The sequence below is a fragment of the Ailuropoda melanoleuca genome, chromosome 10 (genome assembly GCF_002007445.2).
Source record: "Ailuropoda melanoleuca isolate Jingjing chromosome 10, ASM200744v2, whole genome shotgun sequence".
NCBI lineage: Eukaryota > Metazoa > Chordata > Mammalia > Carnivora > Ursidae > Ailuropoda > Ailuropoda melanoleuca.
Genome location: NC_048227.1, coordinates 15,198,418 through 15,223,280, shown reverse-complemented (window position 1 = coordinate 15,223,280; position 24,863 = coordinate 15,198,418). Strand labels below are relative to the sequence as shown.

The window sequence follows — 24,863 nt, the reverse complement described above, 5'->3', positions numbered from 1 at the left end:
GGCAGAAGGTTCATTGAACAAATTGTAGCTGAGAACTTCCCTAATCTGGGGAAGGAAACAGGCATTCAAGTCCAAGAAGCACAGAGAACTCCAACAAAAATTGGTCGACAACTTGACATATTATAGTGAAACTTGCAAATTACAAAGATATAGAGAAAATCGTGAAAGCAGTTTGGGACAAAAGGTACTTAACCTACAAAGGTAGGCACATAAGGCTGGCAGTAGGCCTGTCCACAGAGACCTGGCAGGCCAGAAAGGACTGACATGATATATTCAATATGCTAAATGGGAAAAATATGCAGCCAAGAATACTTTATCCAGCAAGGCTGTCATTCAGAATAGAAAGAGTGATAGTTTCCAAGACAAACGAAAACTAAAGGAATTCGTGAACAGTAAACCAGCCCTGCAGGAAATATTAAAGGGGACCAATTGAGAGAAAAGAGACCAAAAGTAACAAAGAACAGAAAGGAGCAGAGACAATCTACAGGAACAGCAACTTTACAGGTAATACAGTGGCACGAAATTAATATCTTTCAATAATTACTCTGAATGTAAATGGACTAAATGCTCCAATCAAAAGACACAGGGTATCAGAAAGAAAACAAAAACAAAAACATGACACATTGATACACTGCTTACAAGAAACTCATTTTAGACCCAAAGACACCTCCAGATTGAAAGTGAGGAGGTGGAGAACCATCTGTCATGCTAATGGACATCAAAAGAAAGCTGGGGTGGCTATCCTTATATCGAACAAACTAGATTTTAAACCAAAGACTATAATAAGAGATGAAGGACACCATATCATAATAAAGGGCTCTATCCAACAAGATCTAACAACTGTAAATATTTATGCACCTAACTTGAGAGTGGCCAAATATAGAAATCAATTAGTAAGGAACTTACAGAGTGCGCCTGGTTGGCTCAGTCGGTTAAGTGTCTGCCTTTGGTTCAGGTTCTACATCAGGCTTCCTGCTCCATGGGGAGTCTGCTTCTCCCTCTCCCTCTGCTGCTCTCTGTCAAATAAATAAACTCTTTTTAAAAAGTTTTAAAAAATAACAAATTTAAAGAAACTCATTGATAATAATACAGAAAGAGTAGGGGATTTTAACACCCCACTCACAGCAATGGACATCTCATCTAAGCAGAAGATCAACAAGGAAACAAGGGCTTTGCTTTCTTTTTTGTTGTTGGGTTTTTTTGTGGGTTTTTTGCAAATTTAATATATTTAAATGATTCTTTATTTTTATTTGTGAGAGAGAGAGTACAGAAGAGAAAGCTAGAGAAAGCATGAGCAGGGGAAGGGGCAGAGGGAGAAGCAGGCTCCCCACTGAGCAGGGAGCCCAATTTGGGACTTGATTCCAAGACCCTGGGATCATGACCTGAGCCAAAGGCAGACACTTAAACAACTGAGCCACGCAGGTGCTCCAGAACAACAGCTTTGAATGACACACTAGACCAGATGGACTTAACAGATATATTCTGAGCATTTCCATCCTAAAGCAGCAGAACACACATTCTTTCCAAGTACACATGGAACATTCTCCAGAACAGATCACATACTGGGTCAAAAATCAGAACAAAAAGGTTGAGATCATACCATGCATATTTTCAGACCACAATGCTATGAAACTGGCAATCAACCATAAGAGATTTGGAAGGACCACAAATACATGGAAGTTAAAGAATATCCTACTAAAGAATGAATGGATCAAGAAGAAAATGAAAGAAGAATTTAAAAAATACGTGGAAGGAAATGGAAATGAAAACACGACAGTTCAACCCTTTGGGATGCAGCAAAGGCAGTCCTAAGAGGGAAGTATATAGCAATACAAGCCTTCCTCAAGAAGCAAGAAAAGTCTCAAATACACAACCTAAACTTACACCTAAAGGCGGGGGGGACCGCAAATAAAGCCTGAATCCAGCAGGAGAAGAGAAATAATACAGATTGGAGCAGAAATCAATGATATAGAAAGAAAAAAAAAGTACAACAGATCAACAAAACTAGGAGCTGGTTCTTTAAAAGAATTAAAAAGATTGATAAACCCCTAGTCAGACTTATCAAGAAGAAAAGAGAAAGGACCCAAATAAATAAAATCATGAATGAAAGAGGAGAGATCACAACCAACATTGAAGAAACACAAACAATTGTAATAGAATATTGTGAGTCATATTGATGCCAACAAATCAGGCAATCTGGGGGAAATGGATGCAGTCCTAGAAACATAAAAACTACCAAAACTGAAACAGGAAGAAACAGAAAACCTGAACAGACCATAACCAGCAAAGATACTGAAGCAGTAATCAAAACTCCCCCAAAAAACAAGAGTCCGGGACTAGATGGCTTCCCAGCTGAATTCTACCAAACATTTAAAGAAGAATTAATACCTACTCTTCTGAAACTGTTCCCAAAAATAGAAATGGAAGGAAGACTTCCCAACTCATTCTATGAGGCCAGCATTACCTTGATCCCAAAACCAGACAAAGATCCCACCATAAAGGGGAATTACAGACCAATATCCCTGATGAACATGAATGCAAAAATTCTCAACAAGATACTAGCTAATAGAATCCAACAGTACATTAAAAGGATTATTCACATGACCAAGTGGGATTTATTCCTGGGCAGCAGAGGCGGGTTCAACATCCACAAATCAATCAATGTTATACACCACATTAATAAAAGAGAAAGGATAAGAACCATACGATCCTTCAACAGAGACAGAAAAAGCATTTGACAAAGTACAGCACCCTTTCTTGATAAAAACCCTCCATAATGTAGGGATAGAGGGAACATACCTCAACATCAGAAAAGCCATATATGAATGACTCACAGCACATATCATCCTCAGTGGGGAAAAACTGAGAGCTTTTCCCCTAAGGTCGGGAACATGATAAGGATGTCTACTCTCTCACCACTGTTGTTCAACATAGTGCTGGAAGTCCTAGCCTCAGCAATCAGACAAGAAAAAGAAATAAAAGGCATTCAAAATGGCAAAGAAGGAGTCAAACTTCCACTCTTCACAGACAACAACAGGAAATGTAGAAAACCCAAAAGACTCCACCAAAAAAGTGCTAGAACTGATACAGGAATTCAGCAAAGTTGCAGGATATAAAATCAATGTACAGAAGTCTGTTGCATTTCTAAACACTAACAATGAAGCAACAGATAGAGAAATCAAGGAATCAATCCCATTTACAATTGCACCAGAAACCATAAGATACCTAGGAATAAACCTAACCAAAGAGGTAAAGGATCTGTACTCTGAAAAACATAGAACACTTATGAAAGAATTTGAGGAAGACACAAAGAAATGGAAAAAGATTCCATGTGCATGGGTTGGAAGAACAAATATTGTTAAAATGTCTGTTACCCAAAGAAATCTACACATTCAATGCAATCCCTATCAAAATACCATCAATTTCTTTCACAGAAATGGAACAGAGAACCCTAAAATTTGTATGGAAACAGAAAAGACTCCGAATAGCCAAAGGAATGTTGAAAAAGAAAACCAAAGCTGGTGGCATCACAATGCCGGACTTCAAGCTCTATTACAAAGCTGTAATCATCAAGACAGTATAGTATGGGCACAAAAACAGACACAGATCAATGGAACAGAATGGAGAACCCAGAAATGGACCCGCACCTCTATATCTACTAATCTTTGACAAAACAGGAAAGAATATCCAATGGAAAAAGACAGTGTCTTCAACAAATGGTGTTGGGAAAATTGGACAGCCATGTGCAGAAGAATGAAACTGGACCACTTTCTTACACCATATACAAAAATAAATTCAAAATGGATGTAAGACCTAAATGTGAGAGAGAATCCATCAAAATCCTAGAGGAGAACACAGGAAGTAACCTCTGTGACCCCAGCTGCAGCAACTTCCTGTTAGACATCTCTCCAGAGGTAAGGGAACCAAAAGCAAAAATGAACTATTGGGACTTCATCAGGCTAAAAAGCTTTCGTACATCTAGGGAAACAATCGACAATACTAAAAGTTAACCTACAGAATGGGAGAAGATATTCGCGAATGACATACCAGATAAACAGTTAATATCCAAAATCTATAAAGAACTCATCAAACTCAACACCCCAAAAAAAAAATTCAGTCAAGAAATGGGCAGAAGACATGAATAGACATTTCTCCAAAGAAGACATACAAATGGCCAACAGATACATGAAAAAATGCTCAACATTACTCAGCATCAAGGAAATACAAATCAAAACCACGATGAGATACCCCCTCACATAGGTCAGAATGGCTAAAATTAACAACCCAGGAAACAACGGATGCTGGTGAGGATGCAGAGAAGGGGAAACCCTCTTACACTGTTGCTGGGAATGCCGCTCTAGAAAACAGTATGGAGGTTCCTCAAGAAGTTAAAAATAGAGCTACCTATGACCCGGTAACTTCACTACTAGGTAAATACCCCTGGTATTTGGAAGGGAGGGAGGGAGGGAGGGGAAAGAAAGAGAGAAAGAGAGAAAGAGAGGAAAGAAAGAAAGAAAGAAAGAAAGAAAGAAAGAAAGAAAGAAAGAAAGAAAGAAAGAAAAAGAAAAAAGAAAGGGAAGGAAGGAAGAAAGGGAAAGAAAGAAATTTAAAAAAAATTTTTTCAGATTGCATCTAAAGTGAAACCAAACTGTATGCTGCATTATTGAGGCTCACCTAAAAGTGATTCAGAAGATTGAAATAGGATGACTGAAGATCTGCTAGTCAAGGGCAAATTAAAACAGGAGTAATAATTGTAAAGGAAGATGAGGGGGAGGCCAAAAATTTTAAATGAGAAATACTGCTTACAGTTATAATTCACAATGAAGAGAAAAGTTTTAAGTATTAGCAACTATGTTGTATAAATATCACACTCATAAAGCAAAAATTATGAGTGATTAGGGGGAAATAAACTTACTTTTGCAGTAAAGGAGGTCCTTTTAATGAGTACTCAAATTTACAAAAACATTAGTAAGTCTGACCACATATAAATAAAAATGTCTCCACACGACAAAAACAAAAACAAACTCTTAGTTTTGTTAAAAGACAAATTTGCTGATTCAAGGGCATGAAGAGTCCAAAGTGGTCAAGTAACAGTCTTAATTTCCAATTCATTGGAATTATTACTGTGTCTCCTGTTAGAAGGATGTCTCCCTTTAGAACTAAGACCAGTAGGCTAGTAGAGCATAAGGCTGGAGGGATAAGTAGTAAACATTTTACTGGGTTACTAGGGTTGCCATTCCCATTTCCACCCCTTGATTCTTAGACCGGTGAATGCTTGCTATGAGAAAAACAGCACCATATCTTGGACACTGTTTCAGAGCATATACGCTTCCTGGAGAACCTTTCTCCCAGCCCCACTAGGTACTGCCACCTGGCTGGCGCTGTAACTGAGTCTGAAAGGCCATTCCACCATTCTGTCAAACCAGCTACTTCGGGATGGTGGGGAACATCGTAAGACCTGTGAATTCCATGAGCACGGGCCCATTGCCAAGCTCATTTTGCTATAACGTGAGTTCTTTCACCAGAAGCAATGCTGTGTGGAATACCATGGTGGTGGATAAGGCATTCTGTGAGTCCACGGATGGTAGTTTGGGCAGAAGCACTGTGTGCAAGGAAGGCAAATCCACGTCCAGAGTTAAGTGTCAGTTCCAATAAACACAAACTGTTGCCTCTTCCATGACAGAAGTGGTCCAGTGTAATCAACCTGTCATCAGGTAGCTGGCTCAAAGACTCAGTGTTGGTCTTGGCGGCTGGCAGACTGGGCACTTGGCAGTGGCTAAAGCCAGGTCAGCCTTGGTGAATGGAAGTCCATGTTGTTGATTCCATCATAACCTCATCCTGCTACCGTGGCCACTTTTAAAGTAAACTCACTGGGCAAGGACAATGGTGGCTTGAAGAGGCCAACTGCTATCCACTTATTAAAATCATCCTCTGCTGAGGTCACCCTTTGGTGAGCATTTATATAGGACACAAATATATTCATGTTTTTCACCCATTCAGAGAAGTCGATCTATGTATCTCTTTCCCAGACTTCCTTGTCACCAATTTTCTAATCATGTTCCTTCCAAGTCACTGACCATCCAGCCAAACCATTGGCCACGGCCCCTGAATTGGTACATAATCACTCATCAGGGCATTTCTCCTTCCAAGCAAAATGAATGACCAGATGCACTGCCTGAAGTTCTGCCCATTGAGAGGATCTCCCTTTATCACTGCCTTTCATGGATATACATAGCTGCCTACTTTTGGGGGGTGCCTGCATGCCCTGCAGAACCATTTGTAAAGCAGGACCCAGTTTTCTCTTCCTCTGTCACTTGATCACAGGGAACTTCCTATAAGGCCACAGGTGCAGCCTGGGAGAGAGAAGGTAGGCTAGCAGGAGTTGGGACTGTGGGTATTTGGGCCACTTCCTGATATAATTACTTGTGCTTCCAGGGGCTACTAGGATGTTAGTCTAGTTATAGTTCTAGAAGCAAAGAGGAGTGGTGGGGGTGGGTTCTGAAGAGAATCAGCAGTGTCTTTCAAGGCAACTGCCTTGGGGGAGACCATTACAGTTTCCTAGTGCCATGCAGGGTGTATCTCCTCAGACAGGGGTAGACAGGCTGCTTCTACTGGCAAAGAAAGTACAACAGAATTTAGAGGCCCAATGTCCCAACTTCATCAGGGTGTTCTCATACCTCCCATTCCAAGTATCAGGATCCCATTCCTTCCTCATCAATGCCCTCACTTTTCAATTCGCACTATAATTCAGCTACAAACAGGATGAGATTCTGGGTTTGGTTTTCAGCAATCTCAGCTCTGCAGCTACAGGAATAACTTTCAGGATAGACACAGAAGATTCACTTATACAGTGCTTGGGCTGAATCCCTGACCACCTCCTTATTCCCCCAACTTTGTTCAGTGACATTAGCAGCAATAGCCAATCTCATTATACTCATTAGTTTGACAAAAATATTTGAAGCTATCACATACATGGTAATCCAGTTCCTTGCCTCACAGAAGTGTTTGATTAGGAATATCCAATAGTGACATTTTGCATATTTCTATTATCATATCATGTCACAGACTTTATCGTTACTTTTACTCTCTTTACTACTAGAAACAGAATCATTAGTGTCTTTAAATCTGATCAGATCAGAGAGCCAATTCCAGAAACCCCAGAACTAATTCAGATAATTCATCCTTAAGATTCTGCTCCTTTAGAACTACTCTTAGTATCAAAATCTGTATTAGTCAGGATTCTCCAAACAGAACCAACAGGATGTGTATACATCTATATACCCGTCATAGTGAGGGCATTATCTACTCTTGAGAGAGACTAAAGGACAAATTTATTTTAAGGAATTGGCTCATGTGACTGTGGAGGCTTGGTAAATCGAAAACCTGCAGCATAGGCTGGCAGAATGGAGACCCAGGGAAGAGCTACAGTTTGCATCCAAAGGCAGTCTGCTGGCGGAATTCCTTCTTGCTATAGGGATAGTCTTTATTCTATTAAGGCCTTCAACTGATTGAATGAGGCCCACCCGTATTATGTAGAATAACCTGGTTTACTCAAAGTCCACCAATTTAAATTGTTAATCTCATCCAAAAAACACCTTCACAAAACTTTCAGAATAACACTCAACCAAATACCTGGGAACCAATGTGGCCCAGCCAAGTTGACACATAAAATTAACCATCACAAATGGTTATCTCTGAGGGGAGTTTATGAATTTATTTAAAATTAGTTTTTCCTACTTTTTCTATGATTATTATGTATTATCTTTGTAATAAGTAAATATATATTTTAATAGTTTAAAAAAAAAAAAGATTTGCTTTGGGAAGTCTTCCCTAGTAGCCTGGCACTCAGAATATACCATTATAGCTGTTCAGTACATCATGTATATTGTGTATCTTATTGTATGTTTGTTTAATAGACTAGGAAGGCTCTAAAGGAAAGAGCCTTCTCTTTTCATGTACATATGTTTACCCCAAGCGCAGTACTCTGCCACAATGTACAAAGAACAAATGGCCAGTAACAGAAAAAATATTACCCCAGCTCAATACTATTATTCCACCTACCCATTCTAAATCTGCCCCACTTCTGGGATTTTTTTGACCTCTTCAGACTCCTAGAAGTCTACTAAAAATGATAACCATACAGTACATGTTTTAAAATTCTGTCAATTTTATGTCAAGAATGCCTATAGCCCCTGGCCTTTTGCCATCTATATGTCCACTGCTTTAATTTGAATATCCCACTTATAAAACATGTGTTTTATTTAAAAAGTAATACATGCTTATTTTTGAAAGCATATGTCAAAAGAGCAGATTTTTCAGAACTAGACAATTCTATATTTCATTTAGGAAAAACAAACACACAAAATAGCCAGAAAATTTCTGAAGAAAGATTGATGAAGAGGATCCAGCTCTACCAAATTCTGAACCATATTGTTTTTTGTTTGTTTGTTTTTAAAGATTTTATTTATTTATTCGACAGAGATAGAGACAGCCAGCGAGAGAGGGAACACAAGCAGGGGGAGAGGGAGAGGAAGAAGCAGGCTCATAGCAGAGGAGCCTGACGTGGGGCTCGATCCCACAACGCCGGGATCACGCCCTGAGCTGAAGGCAGACGCTTAACCGCTGTGCCACCCAGGTGCCCCTGAACCATATTGTAAAACCATAGTAAACAAAATATGGTGTCGCTACTTGTAACATAGTCCAAACTGGATCCAGATACATGAGAACGTAGCATATGCTAATAACTGCATTACATTATTAGTGGTGGAAAATGTGAATTATTCTGGGAAAAAAAAAAAAACTGGATTCTGTGTGAGCTCTTTCCAAATACCAATAACCCGTTCAATCCTCAGACACCAACTTTCTTGATTCTCCAACACCAACTGAGTGTCCAGCAACTCAATTCAATTCTAACTCTACCTGGAATTAGCACAGACCCTGCAGTGAACGGCTCAGTCCCAGAAGATTGCCTCCACTTCAGACACCAGTTACAAGTTCCAGGTCTACGTGCTACCTCCATTTCTGTCTGACTTGGCTGCAAATCTGGGGGTTCCCACAATTCCCTCCTCAGGTCTGAAAATTTTTGAGACTGACTCAGACCTTGGGAAATCACTTCACTTAGGTTTATGGTTTATCATAAAGGACACAACTCAGGAAGAAACCAAATGGAAGAAATGAACAAGACCAGGTACTGGGGAAGGAGCACAGAGCTTCCAAGCCCTCTAGGTATACCACCCTACCAGGCTATCAATGTGTTTACCCACCCTGGTTATTCAATTATTTTTATAATCTATCTGCTGCCCACCTCCACTCCCCGAGGATGGGGGCATGGGATTGAGAGTCCCCACCCTTTAATCATTCTGTTGGTCTTTCTAGTGACCAGTTCCCATGCTGAGGCTATCCAGGGTTCCCACCTTGACTCACATCATTAGCACACAGTCAGGTGTATTCTAAAGGGGATTGTTATGGATGACAAAAGACACTCCCAACACTCAGACATGGTTAAGGAATTCTATGCCAGGAACCAGGGACAAAGACCAAATACATATTTTAATAATACCACAGATTCTTATCTCATTTCTTACTAAAATAAATTTCAAATGAATCAAGGATTAAAATGAAAACTAAAACCTTAAAAATACAAAAGAAAACATGGGAGCACTTTAAGAATACTTTTTAAGAACGTAAGGCCTGTTTAACACAGTATAGCACAAAATCCAAATGCCCATAAAAGGGAAAAAAAATACATCTGACTACATGAAAAGAATTTTTTAAATTTTTAATTGGAAAAAAGACATAAATACAAAACACTGTACAAACAGTATTGAGACAAGTTAATTGCAACACAGAAAACATAAAGAGCTCCTAGAAGTCCACAATAAACCAAACAGGAAAATAGACAAAAGACATGAATAGACAGTTCACAGAAATAGAACTACAAATGGCTCTTACGTATAAGCTATATGCTCACCTTCACTCTTGATAAACAAAACTTTAAGATACCATTTTTCACCTATAAGAGTGGCAAACATAGAAACAAAATGTTAAACATGTTGATGTATAATCTTCTGGTTCTTTACTGATACGTATATATACATGTATGTGTGTGTGTATATATATATATATATACACACACACACATATATATACACATACACTTCGGGGACTTAACAAAAATAAGATACTGGACATACTTTGTATATTTTATATTTTCATGTATATACTTCTGCATCTCCCTTTTGTAGAAACATAAATTTGGGGAGGTTTGCAAAAATAAAAATACATTGAATTTTTTAATATTTTGATGCATACCTTGTTTTGGTATAGATACATGGGGTGTGGTTACAAAAATGAGAACATACAATTTATGCCATTTAAAAAGTTTCTCCCTCTTATCAAGAACACCTCTTTATGTCATTTAATATGCCTTCATCAACTTCTGCATGGACTTTTCAACATCCTTCTTTCTGATTGCCCTATCCTTAGTCTTCTCCCTTAGTTCCTCCTCCATTCCACCTCCAGAGTAATCTCCATCACTAGAACATTGGGTTCCCACAGTTGGCCCAGATGTCTTAACCAGGACACGACAGTCAGGAAATGCTACTTCTCCAGATTTGTCTCTTGCAACCTTCTTCCCTCCATCCTAAGTATCCACCTTTCAATGGGCATGCCAGGTCCTTTCACTGTTGCTCTGTCTGGAATCACTCTCCTAAGCCCTCTTGTTCCAAAAAGTATCTAAGTATCTTTCAAATTCCCATTAGCCTTATCTCCTCCAAAAAACGTTCCTTGGTGCTCAAAGCTAATACCTTTGTGTTCACTGTACTTCATTTATCTCAACTATAACATCCTATACTTTACGGACATTGACCTGTTTACAAGTTTATCTCCCTAACTAGGCCATGCGCTTTCTGGAGGATTAGGGATTTTATTTATTTCTATACCCACTGGATGGAATGGGGATAAGGACGAGGAGAGGAGAGAAGTGGTCCTTTAAGAGTGTTTCAGGCTGAAGAAAGGCAGGTAGAATGTTCCAAGCACTGAAAAATTCACAGACCAGAGCATGGAGTAAGTGAGTGAGTGAGAGAGAAAGGGTTTTAACCCAGAGAGGGAGGCACAAGATGTAGTTGATTCTGGAACCAAATTAAGGCATTTATATTTCAGTCTAAGGTCTTGAGGATAACAGGAATTATAAGCAGACCTATGGCTTGTTATTTACTTTTGACAGATTGCTCCAGTAGCAACATGGGGAATAAATGCAGAACAATTACTTGGGGCACTATAGTAATTGTGCGAGTAAGAAATCATCATGGCCTAAGCCTGAGTGGTGTAAGTGGGGATGGAGAAAAGTGGATATACCTAGAAAGTGAAAGTGTTCAGGGAGTAAGTGGATGTGGGGGGCTGGGGCAAAGGGAGAAGTCAAGGGTGAAACCTAGGTTTTTGGCCCTCTCCTCATACAACACAGCATGACCTTGTTGGTCACTTAAACTTTCTCTGTGTTGATGTAATCATCTGTGAAACTGGTTTAATTATACCTGACCTATTAAATTTCAAAGGATTCATGTTAGGACCAAATGAAACACTACATGTGAAGGTGCTATAAGAATTATATAGCTAGGGGCGCCTGGGTGGCACAGCGGTTGGGCGTCTGCCTTCGGCTCAGGGCGTGATCCCGGCGTTGTGGGATCGAGCCCCACGTCGGGCTCCTCTGCTGTGAGCCTGCTTCTTCCTCTCCCACTCCCCCTGCTTGTGTTCCCTCCTCTCGCTGGCTGTCTCTGTCTCTGTCGAATAAATAATAAAATCTTTAAAAAAAAAAAAAAAGAATTATATAGCTAGGGGCGCCTGGGTGGCACAGCGGTTAAGCGTCTGCCTTCGGCTCAGGGCGTGATCTCGGCATTGTGGATCGAGCCCCACGTCAGGCTCCTCCACTATGAGCCTGCTTCTTCCTCTCCCACTCCCCCTGCTTGTGTTCCCTCTCTCGCTGGCTGTCTCTATCTCTGTCAAATAAATAAATAAAATCTTTAAAAAAAAATTATATAGCTAAAAAAAAGAAAGAATTATATTGCATTACACTGTATGAATGCAAAAGTGGCAATTAGTTCATACCTTCCATGTCAGGCACAATACAAAGCATGTTATACATGCAATTTCATTTAATTTTCTCTAAGATGTCACTTACCCCTACTTTATAGATTAGGAAATAGAGTCAAAAAAAAGTTAAATAACTTGTCCAAGGTCACCAAGGTTACCTAGTGGAAACACTGCAAAACTAGAATTCAAACTCAAATTGTCTGACTCTAGGATTCTTCCTAATACACCACCTTGCCTCATTAGGGTTCACTCCTCAAAATTTTATTCTTTATTGAAAGCCCTCCTGAATCAAATGGCTAAACATCTGCTGTCACCTCAATTTCTTCAATCATGGATTGAAATGGATCTGCTCCCACAACATGACCTTTTGTGTGAAATTCTCCAAAGACATTCTAAAGTTTTCCAACTCTCTACATACATTAGTATACAGGCAACACTCCCTTGCTACACTCTTTTGCATCATATAATGAAAACAATTAATTTGCTTGAAAGTGTGATAATGGAGAGTAGTAAAATGATATATGCAAATAGACTGCCCCTACAGGGATCATGTGGCTCTTTCTGTTTTACTGAGACTTTGTCTGGTGGATGTTAATGGAGACGCCGAATTAAAATTTCATTCATTGTGGATTTCTTGCATTAATTTTGACTTTTAAAAAAATATTGCATTAAAATATTACTGATCTCAAAATCTTTAAATCTTGTACCTCAGGAGATCCACTCCCCCTTTCCCTACCTGCAAGCACACGCCTGAAAATTCCACAATCTTCATCTCTGCTCATGTCTCCCCACACATCTGTAACAGTAAATAAATATGCATACATACCAAATAAGGTAAGCACAAGTCTCCTGTGTAATGCTATTACTCAAACTTATATATGTGCTTTTGCGATTCTCAAATATACAAAGCCACTTAAAAGCATTATGTACCAGGGTATTCACTGCAGCTTCAATAGCAAAAGATTGGAAACAACCTAAATATCAACCAGTGAAGGACTAGTTAATTTTGTCACTCTTAAAAGAATATCATGCAGCTGTTAATAAGAACTAGGAATCCCTATTCATATTGATATGGTACAATCGCCAAGATACTTTAAGTATAATACATCCAAGTGTATACTATAAATTAACATTTTATGCGGGGAAATGCTTATGTCTATATACATATTTATTTAAATTCAGAAAGCATTTGGGAAATTCAGAGTCTCTAAAGGTAATTGTGCTTGTTTGAAGGAAGTTGAACTAGAAGGACAGGACGTACCTTTCACCATATACCGTTTGGCACCTTTGAATTCTAACAATTTTCGTTATTACTCATAAAAATGAAATACAAGACATTGTCTTGTGTTATCTAATATGGGGGTGAATACTGGATACTAGAAAATGATTATAGACATCTTTTGGAATTTTGTTTTAAAAAGGAATCCTCTCAAAGAACCGGGACCGCTACTCAATCATTTTGAGTTTTAAAACCTGCCTTGACAGATGCCTGGGTGGCTGTGAGTTAAGCCTCTGGTTTCAGCTCAGGTAATGATCCCGACAAGCTCCTAGGATCCAGTCCCGCATGGAGCTCCTTGCTCAGAGGGGAGCCTTTTTCTCCCTCTGCCTGCAGCTCCCCGTTTGTGATCTCTCTCTGACAAATAAGTAAGTTGTTAAAAAAAAATAAAACCTGCCTTGAGAGCAGTGTGTCCTGAGCGGGAAGGGTGGACTGACTGACTACTTCTCGGCCGCCACCGCACCAATCCTGTAGCTTGCTAAAAAGGCATCAAGCACTTCTACCTTGCATTCTCGCTTCATCTTCCCTAAGCTTAAAACACCTAGAACACTGGGCGAGGGGCCCTTATCAGCTTCACTTCTGTATCCCCGCAGCACCTCGAACGCCTCCAAGCACACAGTAGTCGAGAAAACGCTGGTAATAGGGACGAAAAAAGCGAGGGGAGGAAGCAGGACAAACCGCGCGCGTGGGGGAATAAGGAAGCCCACCCCACACCTGCGGCCAGAGACCTCCATGAGAGAGCGGCCCCCTCTGCAGTCGCGTCCGGACGCGCGCGGCCCACAGACCCCGCCTCCGTCCTCAGGTCCCCGGTCTGCGAAAGCTGGGGCCCGGCGGGCAGCGACACCGGACCACCACTAACCCCTACTACCCGGCAACAAGGTCCTCCTATGCGCAATGGCGCCGGGGCTGGCGGCGAGGGGCGGGACCGAAGGTGCCGCGACCCAATGAGCGGCGCCGGCCGACCCGCCGTCCAATGGCAGCGGCGCACGGGCACGCTGGGGGCGTGCCGGGCGCGCCCGACTTTTCCAGAAGCCCCGGGTAGCGAGCGCCTCCTGGCCACGCTGAGCCGGCTTCGGGCGCTCCGCACGCCGGTCTCCTCCTCTTCCTGTGCTGGTTACTATGGCGGCTGTGAAGACCCTGAACCCCAAGGCCGAGGTGGCCCGAGCCCAGGCGGCGCTGGCGGTGAACATCAGCGCGGCCCGGGGCCTGCAGGACGTGCTGAGGACCAACTTGGGGCCTAAGGGCACCATGAAGATGTAAGGCGGGGCTGGCGGGGAGGGTCGGGCGGGCACCTAGCGCCATCGCGGGCCTGGCGCAGGCGGCCTGGGCCTTGAGCCCGGCGCCCCCGGGCCTCTACGCTCACCGCTGCGGCCCTACCTGCCCGCAAACCCCCGGCTCGCTCCTGTTTCCTGCCCCGGCCGTTTCCTCTTGTAATCGATACCATCTCTGCAAAGAACAAAGCTGCCCGCGTGCGCGCCTTCCTCCCTCCCTCCCCCCCCCCACGCCCTGGGACCCTAACTGAGAGTTGGGCAGGCTGTTTCTCTGAGGGGAGGGGGTGGGCACTGCACCATTCCTGTTACCGAGCGGAGAGAACCAGCCGCGTGGCCCCTACGCCCTAGGTTCTGGGTAAAGTCCAATTGTAATGGGACTCTTAATTAGGTCTCCGTTGGAAAAGTCACACTGTGATTCATTTGTGCCCATTGAACAGGCTGGTTTCTGGTGCTGGAGACATCAAGCTTACTAAAGATGGCAATGTGCTGCTTCATGAAATGGTGAGAGGCTGCTATATTAGGTCGAAAATGCCTTGGTTTTCCGTATTGCATGTGATTTGCAGGAAGATTTTTAATGTTCATTTCCAAGATAGAAGAAATTCGTCAGCTCTCAGCAGGTCTTTCAGACAATGGAGGAAGTAGAAAAGGAATGCAATCGATAATAGTATTGACAGTACAATGCCGGGAGGAACCCTGGAGCCTGATAACTTATTTTTGAATCCCTGTTCTTGCCTTGTAAATCCTTGGTTAAAGGATTGTAGTTATTAAAGTTAACTCTTAAAATCTGAAAAACTGAGCAATCTTGACATAGGTAGAGGCAAAATGATTCTATTTCTTTTTTTAAAACAGCTATTTCTGTCTGTTAACATACATCTCCACCTCCAGCTAACTGAAGGGGAGATAAAACTCTGCTTTACTATCGTTAAAGTCCCCCTGACCGTTGAAAGGGGCAATTGTTTTACTCATTCCTAAGTTTCCAAAATCCAGCATTTAAAATCGAAGAAAAGGAAATGACGAGTTCAGAATAAAATGTAGGGTGTTTTTGTTTTTGCTTTTAGCTGGGCTTGAATTCAGGACCCTGAAAGACCCAGAGATAAAGAGTGGGAAGCTTAACCAACTGAGCCACCCAGCCCCTAAAATTTAGGGTTTTGATAGCGGTATACCATGCCTTCAATAGGCAGGTGTTTGTAAATACCTTCGGTAAGGATTAGATAACCTAGAAAGTTAGTTTTTGTTTTAGTTGGCTAAGTGGTGACCTGCCACTTATTTTACTTGAGTTTTTTTTTTTAATGTGTAATACAATATAAATTCAGAGAAACACATGAACCCAGGGAGAAGTATATAGTATTAACCCATGTAATATTCTTGTCCCCCAAAATTTAACATCACATCTAGATGAGATAGTTTGCAAAATATCTGGCCTAGATTTTTTAAATTGTCAATGTCCCCAAAGACAAAAGGCTGGGAAACTGTTGCAGATTACAGGAGAATAAAAAAAAAAAAAAACCCAAAAGCAGTTCAGGAGCATTATTTGTGTTCTTTGTAATTAAGAATCTGTGAGTGATATTGGAGACAATAAATATCCTGTGCTTACAGAACCTTTCAGTGATTTAGCATTCACTGATGATCTTTGCTTAAAAGGTCTTTTTAATTTTTTTGTTCAATTCCAAATAATACTGGAGACTGCTGAGGTTTTAATTTTAGGAGGAACCTGGTTTATTCTCACAAGAGTCCTAAAGAAGCCTGCATGGTTTTGAAATTATTTCTTACCGTTAACTCTGTCATCTTCAGTAAAACTTAACTAGGCCTCAGATTTCCTCATCAGTAAAGTGGAGCTAATCTTCTCAAATCTGTATGTGAAAATGTTTGGGTTACCATAAATGGATGTGCAAAATAGTTAATGGTGAATTTTAAATCAGTATGGCATGTAGCTGAACACTTGGGCGATATATGCAAATAGATGCACTTAAGGAGACCCATCACACATTTTAAGGTATATTTGGACTATTTCAATTTAAATAATTTTCTTCTTTTTCTACTTTCAGCAAATTCAGCACCCAACAGCCTCCTTGATAGCCAAAGTAGCAACAGCCCAAGATGACATAACCGGTGATGGTACCACTTCCAATGTCCTAATCATTGGAGAGCTGCTGAAACAGGCGGATCTCTACATTTCTGAAGTATACATGATTCTTGTGTTTCCATGGTAGTTTATATATATATAAGAAATGTATATAAATTGAGGTGTTAATAGTAGCTGAGGCCATATAATAGAATGTAAAGAGCAGGGGGCTTAAATCTGGGAACCAGAGCCTGTATCCTTGTCTTAATACAAATTTATTGTGATCCTGGACAGATTGAGGAACCTTCCTTGGCTTGCAGGGTTTTTTTTAATCAAGTTGCATTTCATATTATTTATATATGTCTATCTATAACAGATTGATGGTTGAGGTCTAGAAACAGGATATTCAGGACTAGGCATATTTATAAGGAAAAAGCCAACTAAAAAATTTAAAGAATAACACAATGTTTTTAGCCCTGAGTTAGTTTGAAGATTAAGGCAAAACCTTAGTAGTAATCCAATGCCAAGAAATTCTTGGGAAGAGAGAAAAAGCAGACCCTTAGTCTCCCTGTTTGTTTTTGTTAATAAGTGATGTGAATTGAAAAGTCCCATTGAGTACAGTTTTAAGTTTTGGGCATTATTCCTTGTAGTCTGCACAGTGAACACCCAAGTGCGCTTTATAGTTCCCTTGGTTTTGATTCTGTGCTAGAGCAATGTCTGTTCTTTTCCTCTGCATTGAAAGGACTATTTATCCTTTTAAATGTATTCAAAAAGTCAGCACATTCTATTAAAGCATATGAATGATCCAGAATATTCCTTTAAAAATTTATCTTCTAATTGAAGAACTCCAGTTAGTGATGGTTATTTAATTGTATATTTATAGGGTCTTCATCCCAGAATAATAACAGAAGGATTTGAAGCTGCAAAGGAAAAGGCACTTCAGTTTTTGGAACAAGTCAAAGTAAGCAAAGAAATGGACAGAGAAACACTTATAGATGTAGCCAGAACATCTCTACGTACTAAAGTGCATGCTGAACTTGCTGATGTCTTAACAGAGGTATGTTAAATGTGGTGTGTGTCCAGTGTGTGCACCTATACTGAAAACCCCTGGCATACGTTCTAGTTGGAATTACAGAGTGCTATCTAAAACCTTCACAGTATCATACCATATGAAATAAGTAGTTTCCCCTTTTTTGTGGCAGTGAGCAGCTGATGTGTGTGAAATGAGAAAATCAAATAATAGTATACCTGACCATGTTATAAAGATGTAGTTGGAGTTTTCATTGAAGGTTTATAAAATTGAGATTTTATTGTGAAAAAACTTCTACCAATATTTTTAATAGAATAGTAGGGATGTCAGAAATGTAAATGCCTTCAGTCCTTTACAAATAATATATTCTGTTACCTCATAGAAGAAAGCATAGATTGATTCAGATTTTAAAGAAATGTAAATTTCTCTGAAGAACAAGCAACATAAGTGTCTGGACTTCTGCAAATCAAATTCCTCTAACAGATATGCTTTTACTGTAGGCTGTAGTGGACTCCATTTTGGCCATTAAAAAACAAGATGAACCTATCGACCTCTTCATGGTTGAGATTATGGAAATGAAACATAAATCCGAAACTGATACAAGGTAGGTGGTAGGATGCTAGGAAATACTTACAAAATGTGTTTACAAATTTACAGGCACTTTTTACAGTACATATTATTTGGCTGATTTCTTTTTCTTTGAATTTATGTGTATTGCCTAGATGAATATTTAGTTTATTCAGTAGTGTTTCCTCTTGAAAGGTGGTTACTGGTATGATGTGTTTATAGTCGGAACGATTTGTGGAACGTGAGCTATGTCAGTAATTTATTAAACTATAGGTTACAAAGCATAATAGGAGACTTTTGGGAAATTTAGAATATATAGTAACATTTCAAAGACCTAGTTCAAAGATGATTTTTAAAGGAGGTGATCAGAATTTGAGAGCCTACCAGTTGCAGCTGTTTCTCTGCAGAATTTTCCGTACAAGATAAGCGTGGTTACTTTTGTTTGAATGCCTTGTTTTTGTACTATGTTCTAGATACTGCTTTTTTATAGTTGAACATGCCTGGGTTTCACCCAAAAGTCTTTTTCAAAAACTCAAGATATAAAGTTGTGTGAAAATTATCAATAGTCTCAATTCAGTATTTGAATTTCATTAGTATATGTTATGTATCATCTGGAAATCAATAACAATCAATTTATTATGTATTTCCACAGCTTAATCAGAGGTCTTGTTTTGGACCATGGGGCACGACATCCTGATATGAAAAAAAGAGTAGAAGATGCGTACATCCTCACGTGCAATGTGTCATTAGAATATGAAAAAACGTGAGTTTATAGCCCCTTAAAAATGGAATAGAAAGGTGGAGGAGTTTGGTATTTTGGGCAAGTCACTTGTGAGACTTAAGTTTCCCCACGGTGAGGGCAGTAGTTCCTCAGTTGGGCTTGGGTGAATTATAGGAAATAACCTCTGAAAATAAATCAGGGGCAGGATTGGAGCTTAGTGGCTATTTGTTAAATCTCAAGACCAACCCTGTTTCTGAGACTGCTGGTTTATCTTCTCAAAAAATAAACATTCTCCCCCACCCCCGTTCTGTAACTTTTTTTTAATAGAGAAGTGAATTCTGGGTTTTTTTACAAGAGTGCGGAAGAGAGAGAGAAACTTGTAAAAGCTGAAAGAAAATTCATTGAAGATAGAGTTAAAAAAATAATAGAACTGAAAAAGAAAGTCTGTGGTGATTCAGATAAAGGATTCGTTGTTATTAATCAAAAGGTGAGAATGAAATGAGTCTGTATTGTCCATTTGTTATTTTTAAGGTAACTTCTATTGTAACTAACTGTTGTTTATGTTACAGGGAATTGACCCCTTTTCCTTAGATGCTCTTGCAAAAGAAGGTATAGTAGCTCTGCGTAGAGCTAAAAGGAGAAATATGGAAAGGTATGGATAGCATATTACCTTAGTGATGTAAATTTTACTTATTTTGCAAGTTAAGTGGGATTACTTCTTTTTTCTCTGTTCTTATTGTTGGGTTTTTCCCTTTTTATTATGAATAAAATATATATAATATAAAATTTATTTTACTCATTTTTTCAAATATATAATCCAGTGACATTAAGTTACATTCACGTTATGGTGCTGCAACCATCATCATCCTTCATCTCCAGAACTTTTTCATCTTCCCAAACTGAAATTCTGCACATTAAATAGTAACTTTCTGTTTCTTTCCCCTGCCCCTGGTAAATACTGTTATTCCACTTTGTCTCTATGAATTTCGTACCTCGTGTAAAGGAATCATGCAGTATTTGTCCTCTTGTGTCTGGCTTATTTCACTTAGCATGATGTTTTCAGAGTTCATCCGTGTTGTAATGTAGTAGAACGTCATTCCTTGTTAAGGGTAAATAATGTTTCATTGTATGGCTATATCACCTTTTGTTTATCCATTTATCAGTGGACATTTACGTTTCTCCATTTTGGCTGTTGTGAATAATGCTGCTGTGAACATTGGTGAATGCTTTAGTTTTAAACCATGACATGTGTATGAACATTACCATGTCAAGAGAACATCAAGGGGTTTCCAGAGAACTACTTTTTCCCCAAATCTCACCATGATAAAGAGCTCTTGTTCATGTCTAGGTTTATCAGAGGAGTATTTGCTGACTTTGAAAGAGTGGGTTAAATGTCGAATTAGGAGAATCACTGATTTTTAGCTGGTTGGAGGTGAATGGGAAGGTTTAAGTTAAAATAACATTTTAGGATTTTAGTATGTAATTCTGGAAGATTGCTTCCTAAAAATTATTAATAGTCTCTTTGAACATAATAAAGCCACTTATACATGTCCCTAAACACACTTCAATATTTCAGGCTGACTCTTGCTTGCGGTGGAGTAGCTCTAAATTCCTTTGATGACCTAAATCCTGATTGTTTGGGACATGCAGGGCTTGTCTATGAATATACATTGGTAAGTGTATTGTCTTTCCAAAGATAATAAAAAATGATTTTTGGTTCGTGAATTCTTTGGTAGTAAAAATTCATTCAAACTTAGGATGAGATTTTTGCTTTGTTTACATACATTTTGAAGGTTATTTGTAGTAATGATAAGTCATTGATGGGAAAAATCCCATTTCTTTTATATGTGACTTTTTTTTTAATGAAGTAATTTGCTTTTATGTGATTGGTGTGTTGTTTCCTTATACGCTATTTATTCTTCCATAGGCCTCTACTCTTTTCATTCTTTGTACAACCGTATCCCGTTTTTGAAAATATTACCCCTTCTTCACATAGGGAGAAGAGAAATTCACTTTTATTGAGAAATGTAACAATCCTCGCTCTGTCACATTATTGATCAAAGGACCAAATAAGCACACACTCACACAGATCAAAGATGCAATAAGAGATGGCTTGAGGGCTGTTAAAAATGCTATTGATGATGGTAAGGTCCTTACTGTATTTATATTCTTTGGCTAGTGTAAAAGGCATGGCTGAATACTGTGTTCTTTTTATCAGTAGTTTACACAGCCAGACACCATGCAAAAGTAAAGTCTTCCCTTGAAAATGCCTGTGATGGTATGCTAAGCTTTTTCATAGCATATCGTTTTTTTAAAAGTGGATAACAAGTAAATGAACTAATGCTAAGAGCTTGCAAATACTAGTTAAATTGAACCACGTTGCTATTTGATGTGTTGCTTATAGTGTTTTCAAGTACAGTATTAACATTGTGGTGGCTCTACTACATTCTCAGGAAATTACTGGTTTTTATGTTGTGTTTTATGTATTTTCTTAACAATGATTCTACAGTTTGATTTCCTTCGTTAGTTCAGCATTTCTGTCCTCCCCGCCCCCCACAGGCTGTGTAGTTCCGGGTGCAGGTGCAGTGGAAGTGGCAATGGCAGAAGCCCTGATTAAGTACAAGCCCAGTGTAAAGGGCAGGGCCCAACTGGGAGTTCAAGCATTTGCTGATGCACTGCTCATTATTCCCAAGGTATGACTGCTTTAACCGTCTGTGTTCTTAACTACATCAAAATGAGTTAGCAGATGAAAGTTTTGTATTGTGTGGGTTCTTTTTCATAATATAGATTTTGAGTAAACAGTTTTTATCAGCTTTCTCCTGAATGTAGCTAGAGCAGGTATCTCTTATCATCCAAATGTGTTTGGTTCCTCTGGAGGGGAATTGAATATCTGAAGTTTCAGATGCAGGAGATAAACCATTTTTAGAGGGTTTGCAGTTAAAGGGGTTATACTCGCGTACCAGCTTGGTTTTTGTTTTTATTCTACTGTGTTTGCTCATTTTGGGGGTATTGCTTATGATTATTGTGTTGCTGGGCTTGAAGTGGATTAATGAGTTAGTAACAAATGTCTAGTTATTCTCTGAAGTGAACATAAATACTGGTCTGTCTTCATTAAGGGTTTGGTTTTTGGTTTTTTGTTTGTTTGTTTTTTAGCTTTTATTTATCTAGACAGAGCACAAGCAGGGGGAGCTGCCGGTAGAGGGAGAGGGAGAAGCAGGCTGCTCCTGAGCAGGGAGCCCAATGCAGGGCTCAATCCCAAGACTGTGGGATCATGACCTGAGCTGAAGGCAGACGCTTAACTGACTTAGCTACCCAGGCGCCCCTTTGTTTTTCTTAATTGGAATTATGGTTCATTTATTGTAGAGTGACTATCATTTTTTAGGTTCTGTCTTTAAAGGATTAAATTTGTTTGCTTTAGGTACTTGCTCAGAACTCTGGTTTTGACCTTCAGGAAACACTAGTTAAAGTTCAAGCAGAACATTCAGAATCAGGTCAACTTGTGGGTGTGGACTTGAACACAGGTAAGAGAATGCGGTGGTTTGTAGGGGGAGAACTAGATTAAGGGGAGATAAAGCCAAGAAGGGTCAAAAATGGAGACAAACAGATCTTGGAGGGATGCTTTGCATTTTGACACCAGTGTTATTAGGGAACCGTGAGTTCGATTTTTGATGTTGCTGAGTAGTGGTAGGTGGCTCAGGTTAATATGGAAGGATTTCATGTTGGGCTGGCTTTACTCAATCTTTTATCAGGGACTTTAATAAGAAAATACATTAGATGATGGTATTCATGGGTGGAAAAAGGCTGAGAATAGCAAATAAGGCTGGAAGACAGGACCAAGTCTTAATGAAATGATTTAAAGCCCTAGTCTTAAATGCAATAACACAAAATATACAAGTACAAAGTGGAAGAAAGAGAACTGAGATATACACCCATGCAGTATGTGTAGGACCTATTGTTGTCAATAACATCATTTACATTCAAGTTAATAGAAAAGGTTTCTGGGATGAGGGAAATGATAAGCCCATTTTGGCCAGATTATAGTTTAGGTTCTGTTCTTTACTATGGACAGACGAGAATGTGTCCCCCAAAATTAAGATGTTCAAACATTTGGTAACCAAATAGAGCATTACTATTACTAGAAGTCTTCCAAGTAGAGATCAGCCACTTAATCAAAGATACTGTATACAGGAGTCAATGGTTTGGTGCAAAATTGGATTAATTGAGGAACTTTGGATAATGAGAATAATCAGTGATGAGCAAATCACAAAATACTCTGGTCTTAGCATTCTGATCTTGTAACCTGCTATGTGTGACTTAAGAATACTGGATTACTTTGCAGGTGAGCCAATGGTAGCAGCCGAAGCAGGCGTATGGGATAACTACTGTGTAAAGAAACAGCTTCTTCACTCCTGGTAAGTTTGAGAAAGCCAAAACTAAAATAACCTTTAGGGAAGCATCATACTCTTAATTTGGTGTGTTCTAATTACTTGGGGTTTTTTGTTTTTGTTTTTGGTGTTTTGGTTTGGTTTTGCAAAAATTGTAATCAATTGAAATTATAGAAATTAAACCAGCCTTCCATGTTTTGGAGGGGAAAGGAGAAACTTAATTGGATATAATTTGTAGTTTGTTTGGAAATTGAGTTGAATTAGGGTTCATAGCTCAAATCTGAGCCATCTGATTTTTCTCCCCTTTTCAGCACTGTGATTGCCACCAACATTCTCCTGGTTGATGAGATCATGCGAGCTGGAATGTCTTCTCTAAAAGGTTGAATTGGAAGCCTCACTCGTGTCATCCGAATCATGAAGACTCTACAGAATGATCCTAAGAATATAGCAACGGAATTTTTGTCCAAGCTTCAAATAATTTTCAAAAGCATTTTCTTTTCCCATATGAAAAAAAAGAGAACACTGACACTTAAATTCTGAAGTTCTGAAATTATTAATTACAGTATTTTTTTAAATTGCACTTCAATGTACACACATTAAACAGGCTGTTTTTACCCAATGAAAAGGGTGTTTGCTTTAGCTTCAGTGATATAAAAGTACCATGTTAGATAAGTATATGTTATCTACCTTGTTATTAAATGTTCCTGAAAAAACAAATTATAATGGTTTACTAATTTCTTCTAATGGTTGTATTTTAATTTATCCAATAGTACACTGTTAACACTTGTAAGTTTTTATGCTACTATAAATATTTAAGTAACTTAAAATTTTGAAAGCATCCCTGTTTTAGTGTAAATTCCTGAGTAAAACTATTGGATCATTGGGACTTTTAATGCTTTCAAAGTAGCTGTGCTAGAATGCTCCCCAGAAAAGTTGTAGTGAACAGAAAGATGAGTGAAGTAGAGGCAAGGGAGTTGAATAAGCTCAAGTATGAAGTGGGGGAAATAGAAATAGAGGAGGCAGAGGTTAAAAGACTTTTCAAGCATGGGGGCTAAGGGAAAGGAGAGTTTCAGTGGACCATGTTTTCATACCCCTGCACCTTTGCTTATGCTGAAATATCCATCCCAGACTCTCCAGTGCCCTTTCTCCCACCTGTTTCCACAAAATTGTTTTTATAGTCGGTATATCTCTGCAGTCCTTGACCGTGAAGTTGTGTTTTGCAGTTTTGTATTGTTGAGGACTTGGCAGTTGCGTACAATGTGTGCAATAAATGTTAAGTTGAAACCTTTTCTCTCATCTTGAAATGGTATTCCAGCGCCCCAAGGGGGTTTGAATATAAAAAGGAAGGAAATCAGTCAAAATGTTCTGTTCATAGGGTAATGAAGGGGCTTCTGGAATGGCTTGGTCCCTCAACGCTAGCCCTGAGAAAATTGCTCCTACCTGGCTCCACACCCGTTAAATTCT

General features: G+C 39.3%; 2 protein-coding genes and 2 non-coding genes across 10 annotated transcripts in view; 3 read left to right on the top strand and 1 right to left on the bottom strand.

The window, feature by feature from the left end:
- The window catches only part of PSPH (phosphoserine phosphatase), a 45,549-nt gene extending 32,666 nt beyond the window's left edge, over nt 1–12,883 (bottom strand). For 3 of the 7 annotated variants that reach the window (XM_034670054.1, XM_034670061.1, XM_034670062.1), the window contains exon 1: nt 907–925. The gene's annotated coding sequence lies outside the window, so the exon portion shown is untranslated. Of the gene's footprint in view, nt 1–906; nt 967–9,970; nt 10,013–12,823 lie in introns of those variants that run through there. The other 4 variants (XM_034670057.1, XM_034670060.1, XM_019806493.2 and 1 more) reach the window with 4 other exon arrangements.
- A 1,507-nt stretch (nt 12,884–14,390) lies between these two features.
- Nucleotides 14,391–24,683, top strand: CCT6A (chaperonin containing TCP1 subunit 6A). The gene is made up of 14 exons (XM_002925800.4): nt 14,391–14,619; nt 15,072–15,135; nt 16,680–16,814; nt 17,580–17,753; nt 18,227–18,330; nt 18,946–19,056; nt 19,342–19,501; nt 19,584–19,666; nt 20,591–20,687; nt 21,011–21,158; nt 21,574–21,707; nt 22,433–22,535; nt 23,354–23,426; nt 23,711–24,683. The coding sequence occupies exons 1-14, from the start codon at nt 14,483–14,485 to the stop codon at nt 23,781–23,783; spliced, it is 1,596 nt and encodes a 531-aa protein (XP_002925846.2). The 5' UTR covers nt 14,391–14,482; the 3' UTR covers nt 23,784–24,683.
- On the top strand, nt 17,348–17,481 carry LOC117804262. The gene has a single exon (XR_004628609.1). It is a non-coding gene; the product is annotated as a small nucleolar RNA SNORA22 (small nucleolar RNA).
- LOC117804260 lies at nt 21,202–21,343 on the top strand. The gene has a single exon (XR_004628607.1). It is a non-coding gene; the product is annotated as a small nucleolar RNA SNORA15 (small nucleolar RNA).
- Nucleotides 24,684–24,863: the final 180 nt, after the last annotated feature.

Bases quoted from the DNA above. Each gene is read 5' to 3' on its own strand.
- CCT6A (XM_002925800.4), top strand. From the start codon at position 14,483: ATGGCGGCTGTGAAGACCCTGAACCCCAAGGCCGAGGTGGCCCGAGCC. The intron at 14,620-15,071 runs GTAAGGCGGGGC...CCCATTGAACAG, and splicing joins CCTAAGGGCACCATGAAGAT to GCTGGTTTCTGGTGCTGGAG. The intron at 15,136-16,679 runs GTGAGAGGCTGC...TTCTACTTTCAG, and splicing joins ATGTGCTGCTTCATGAAATG to CAAATTCAGCACCCAACAGC.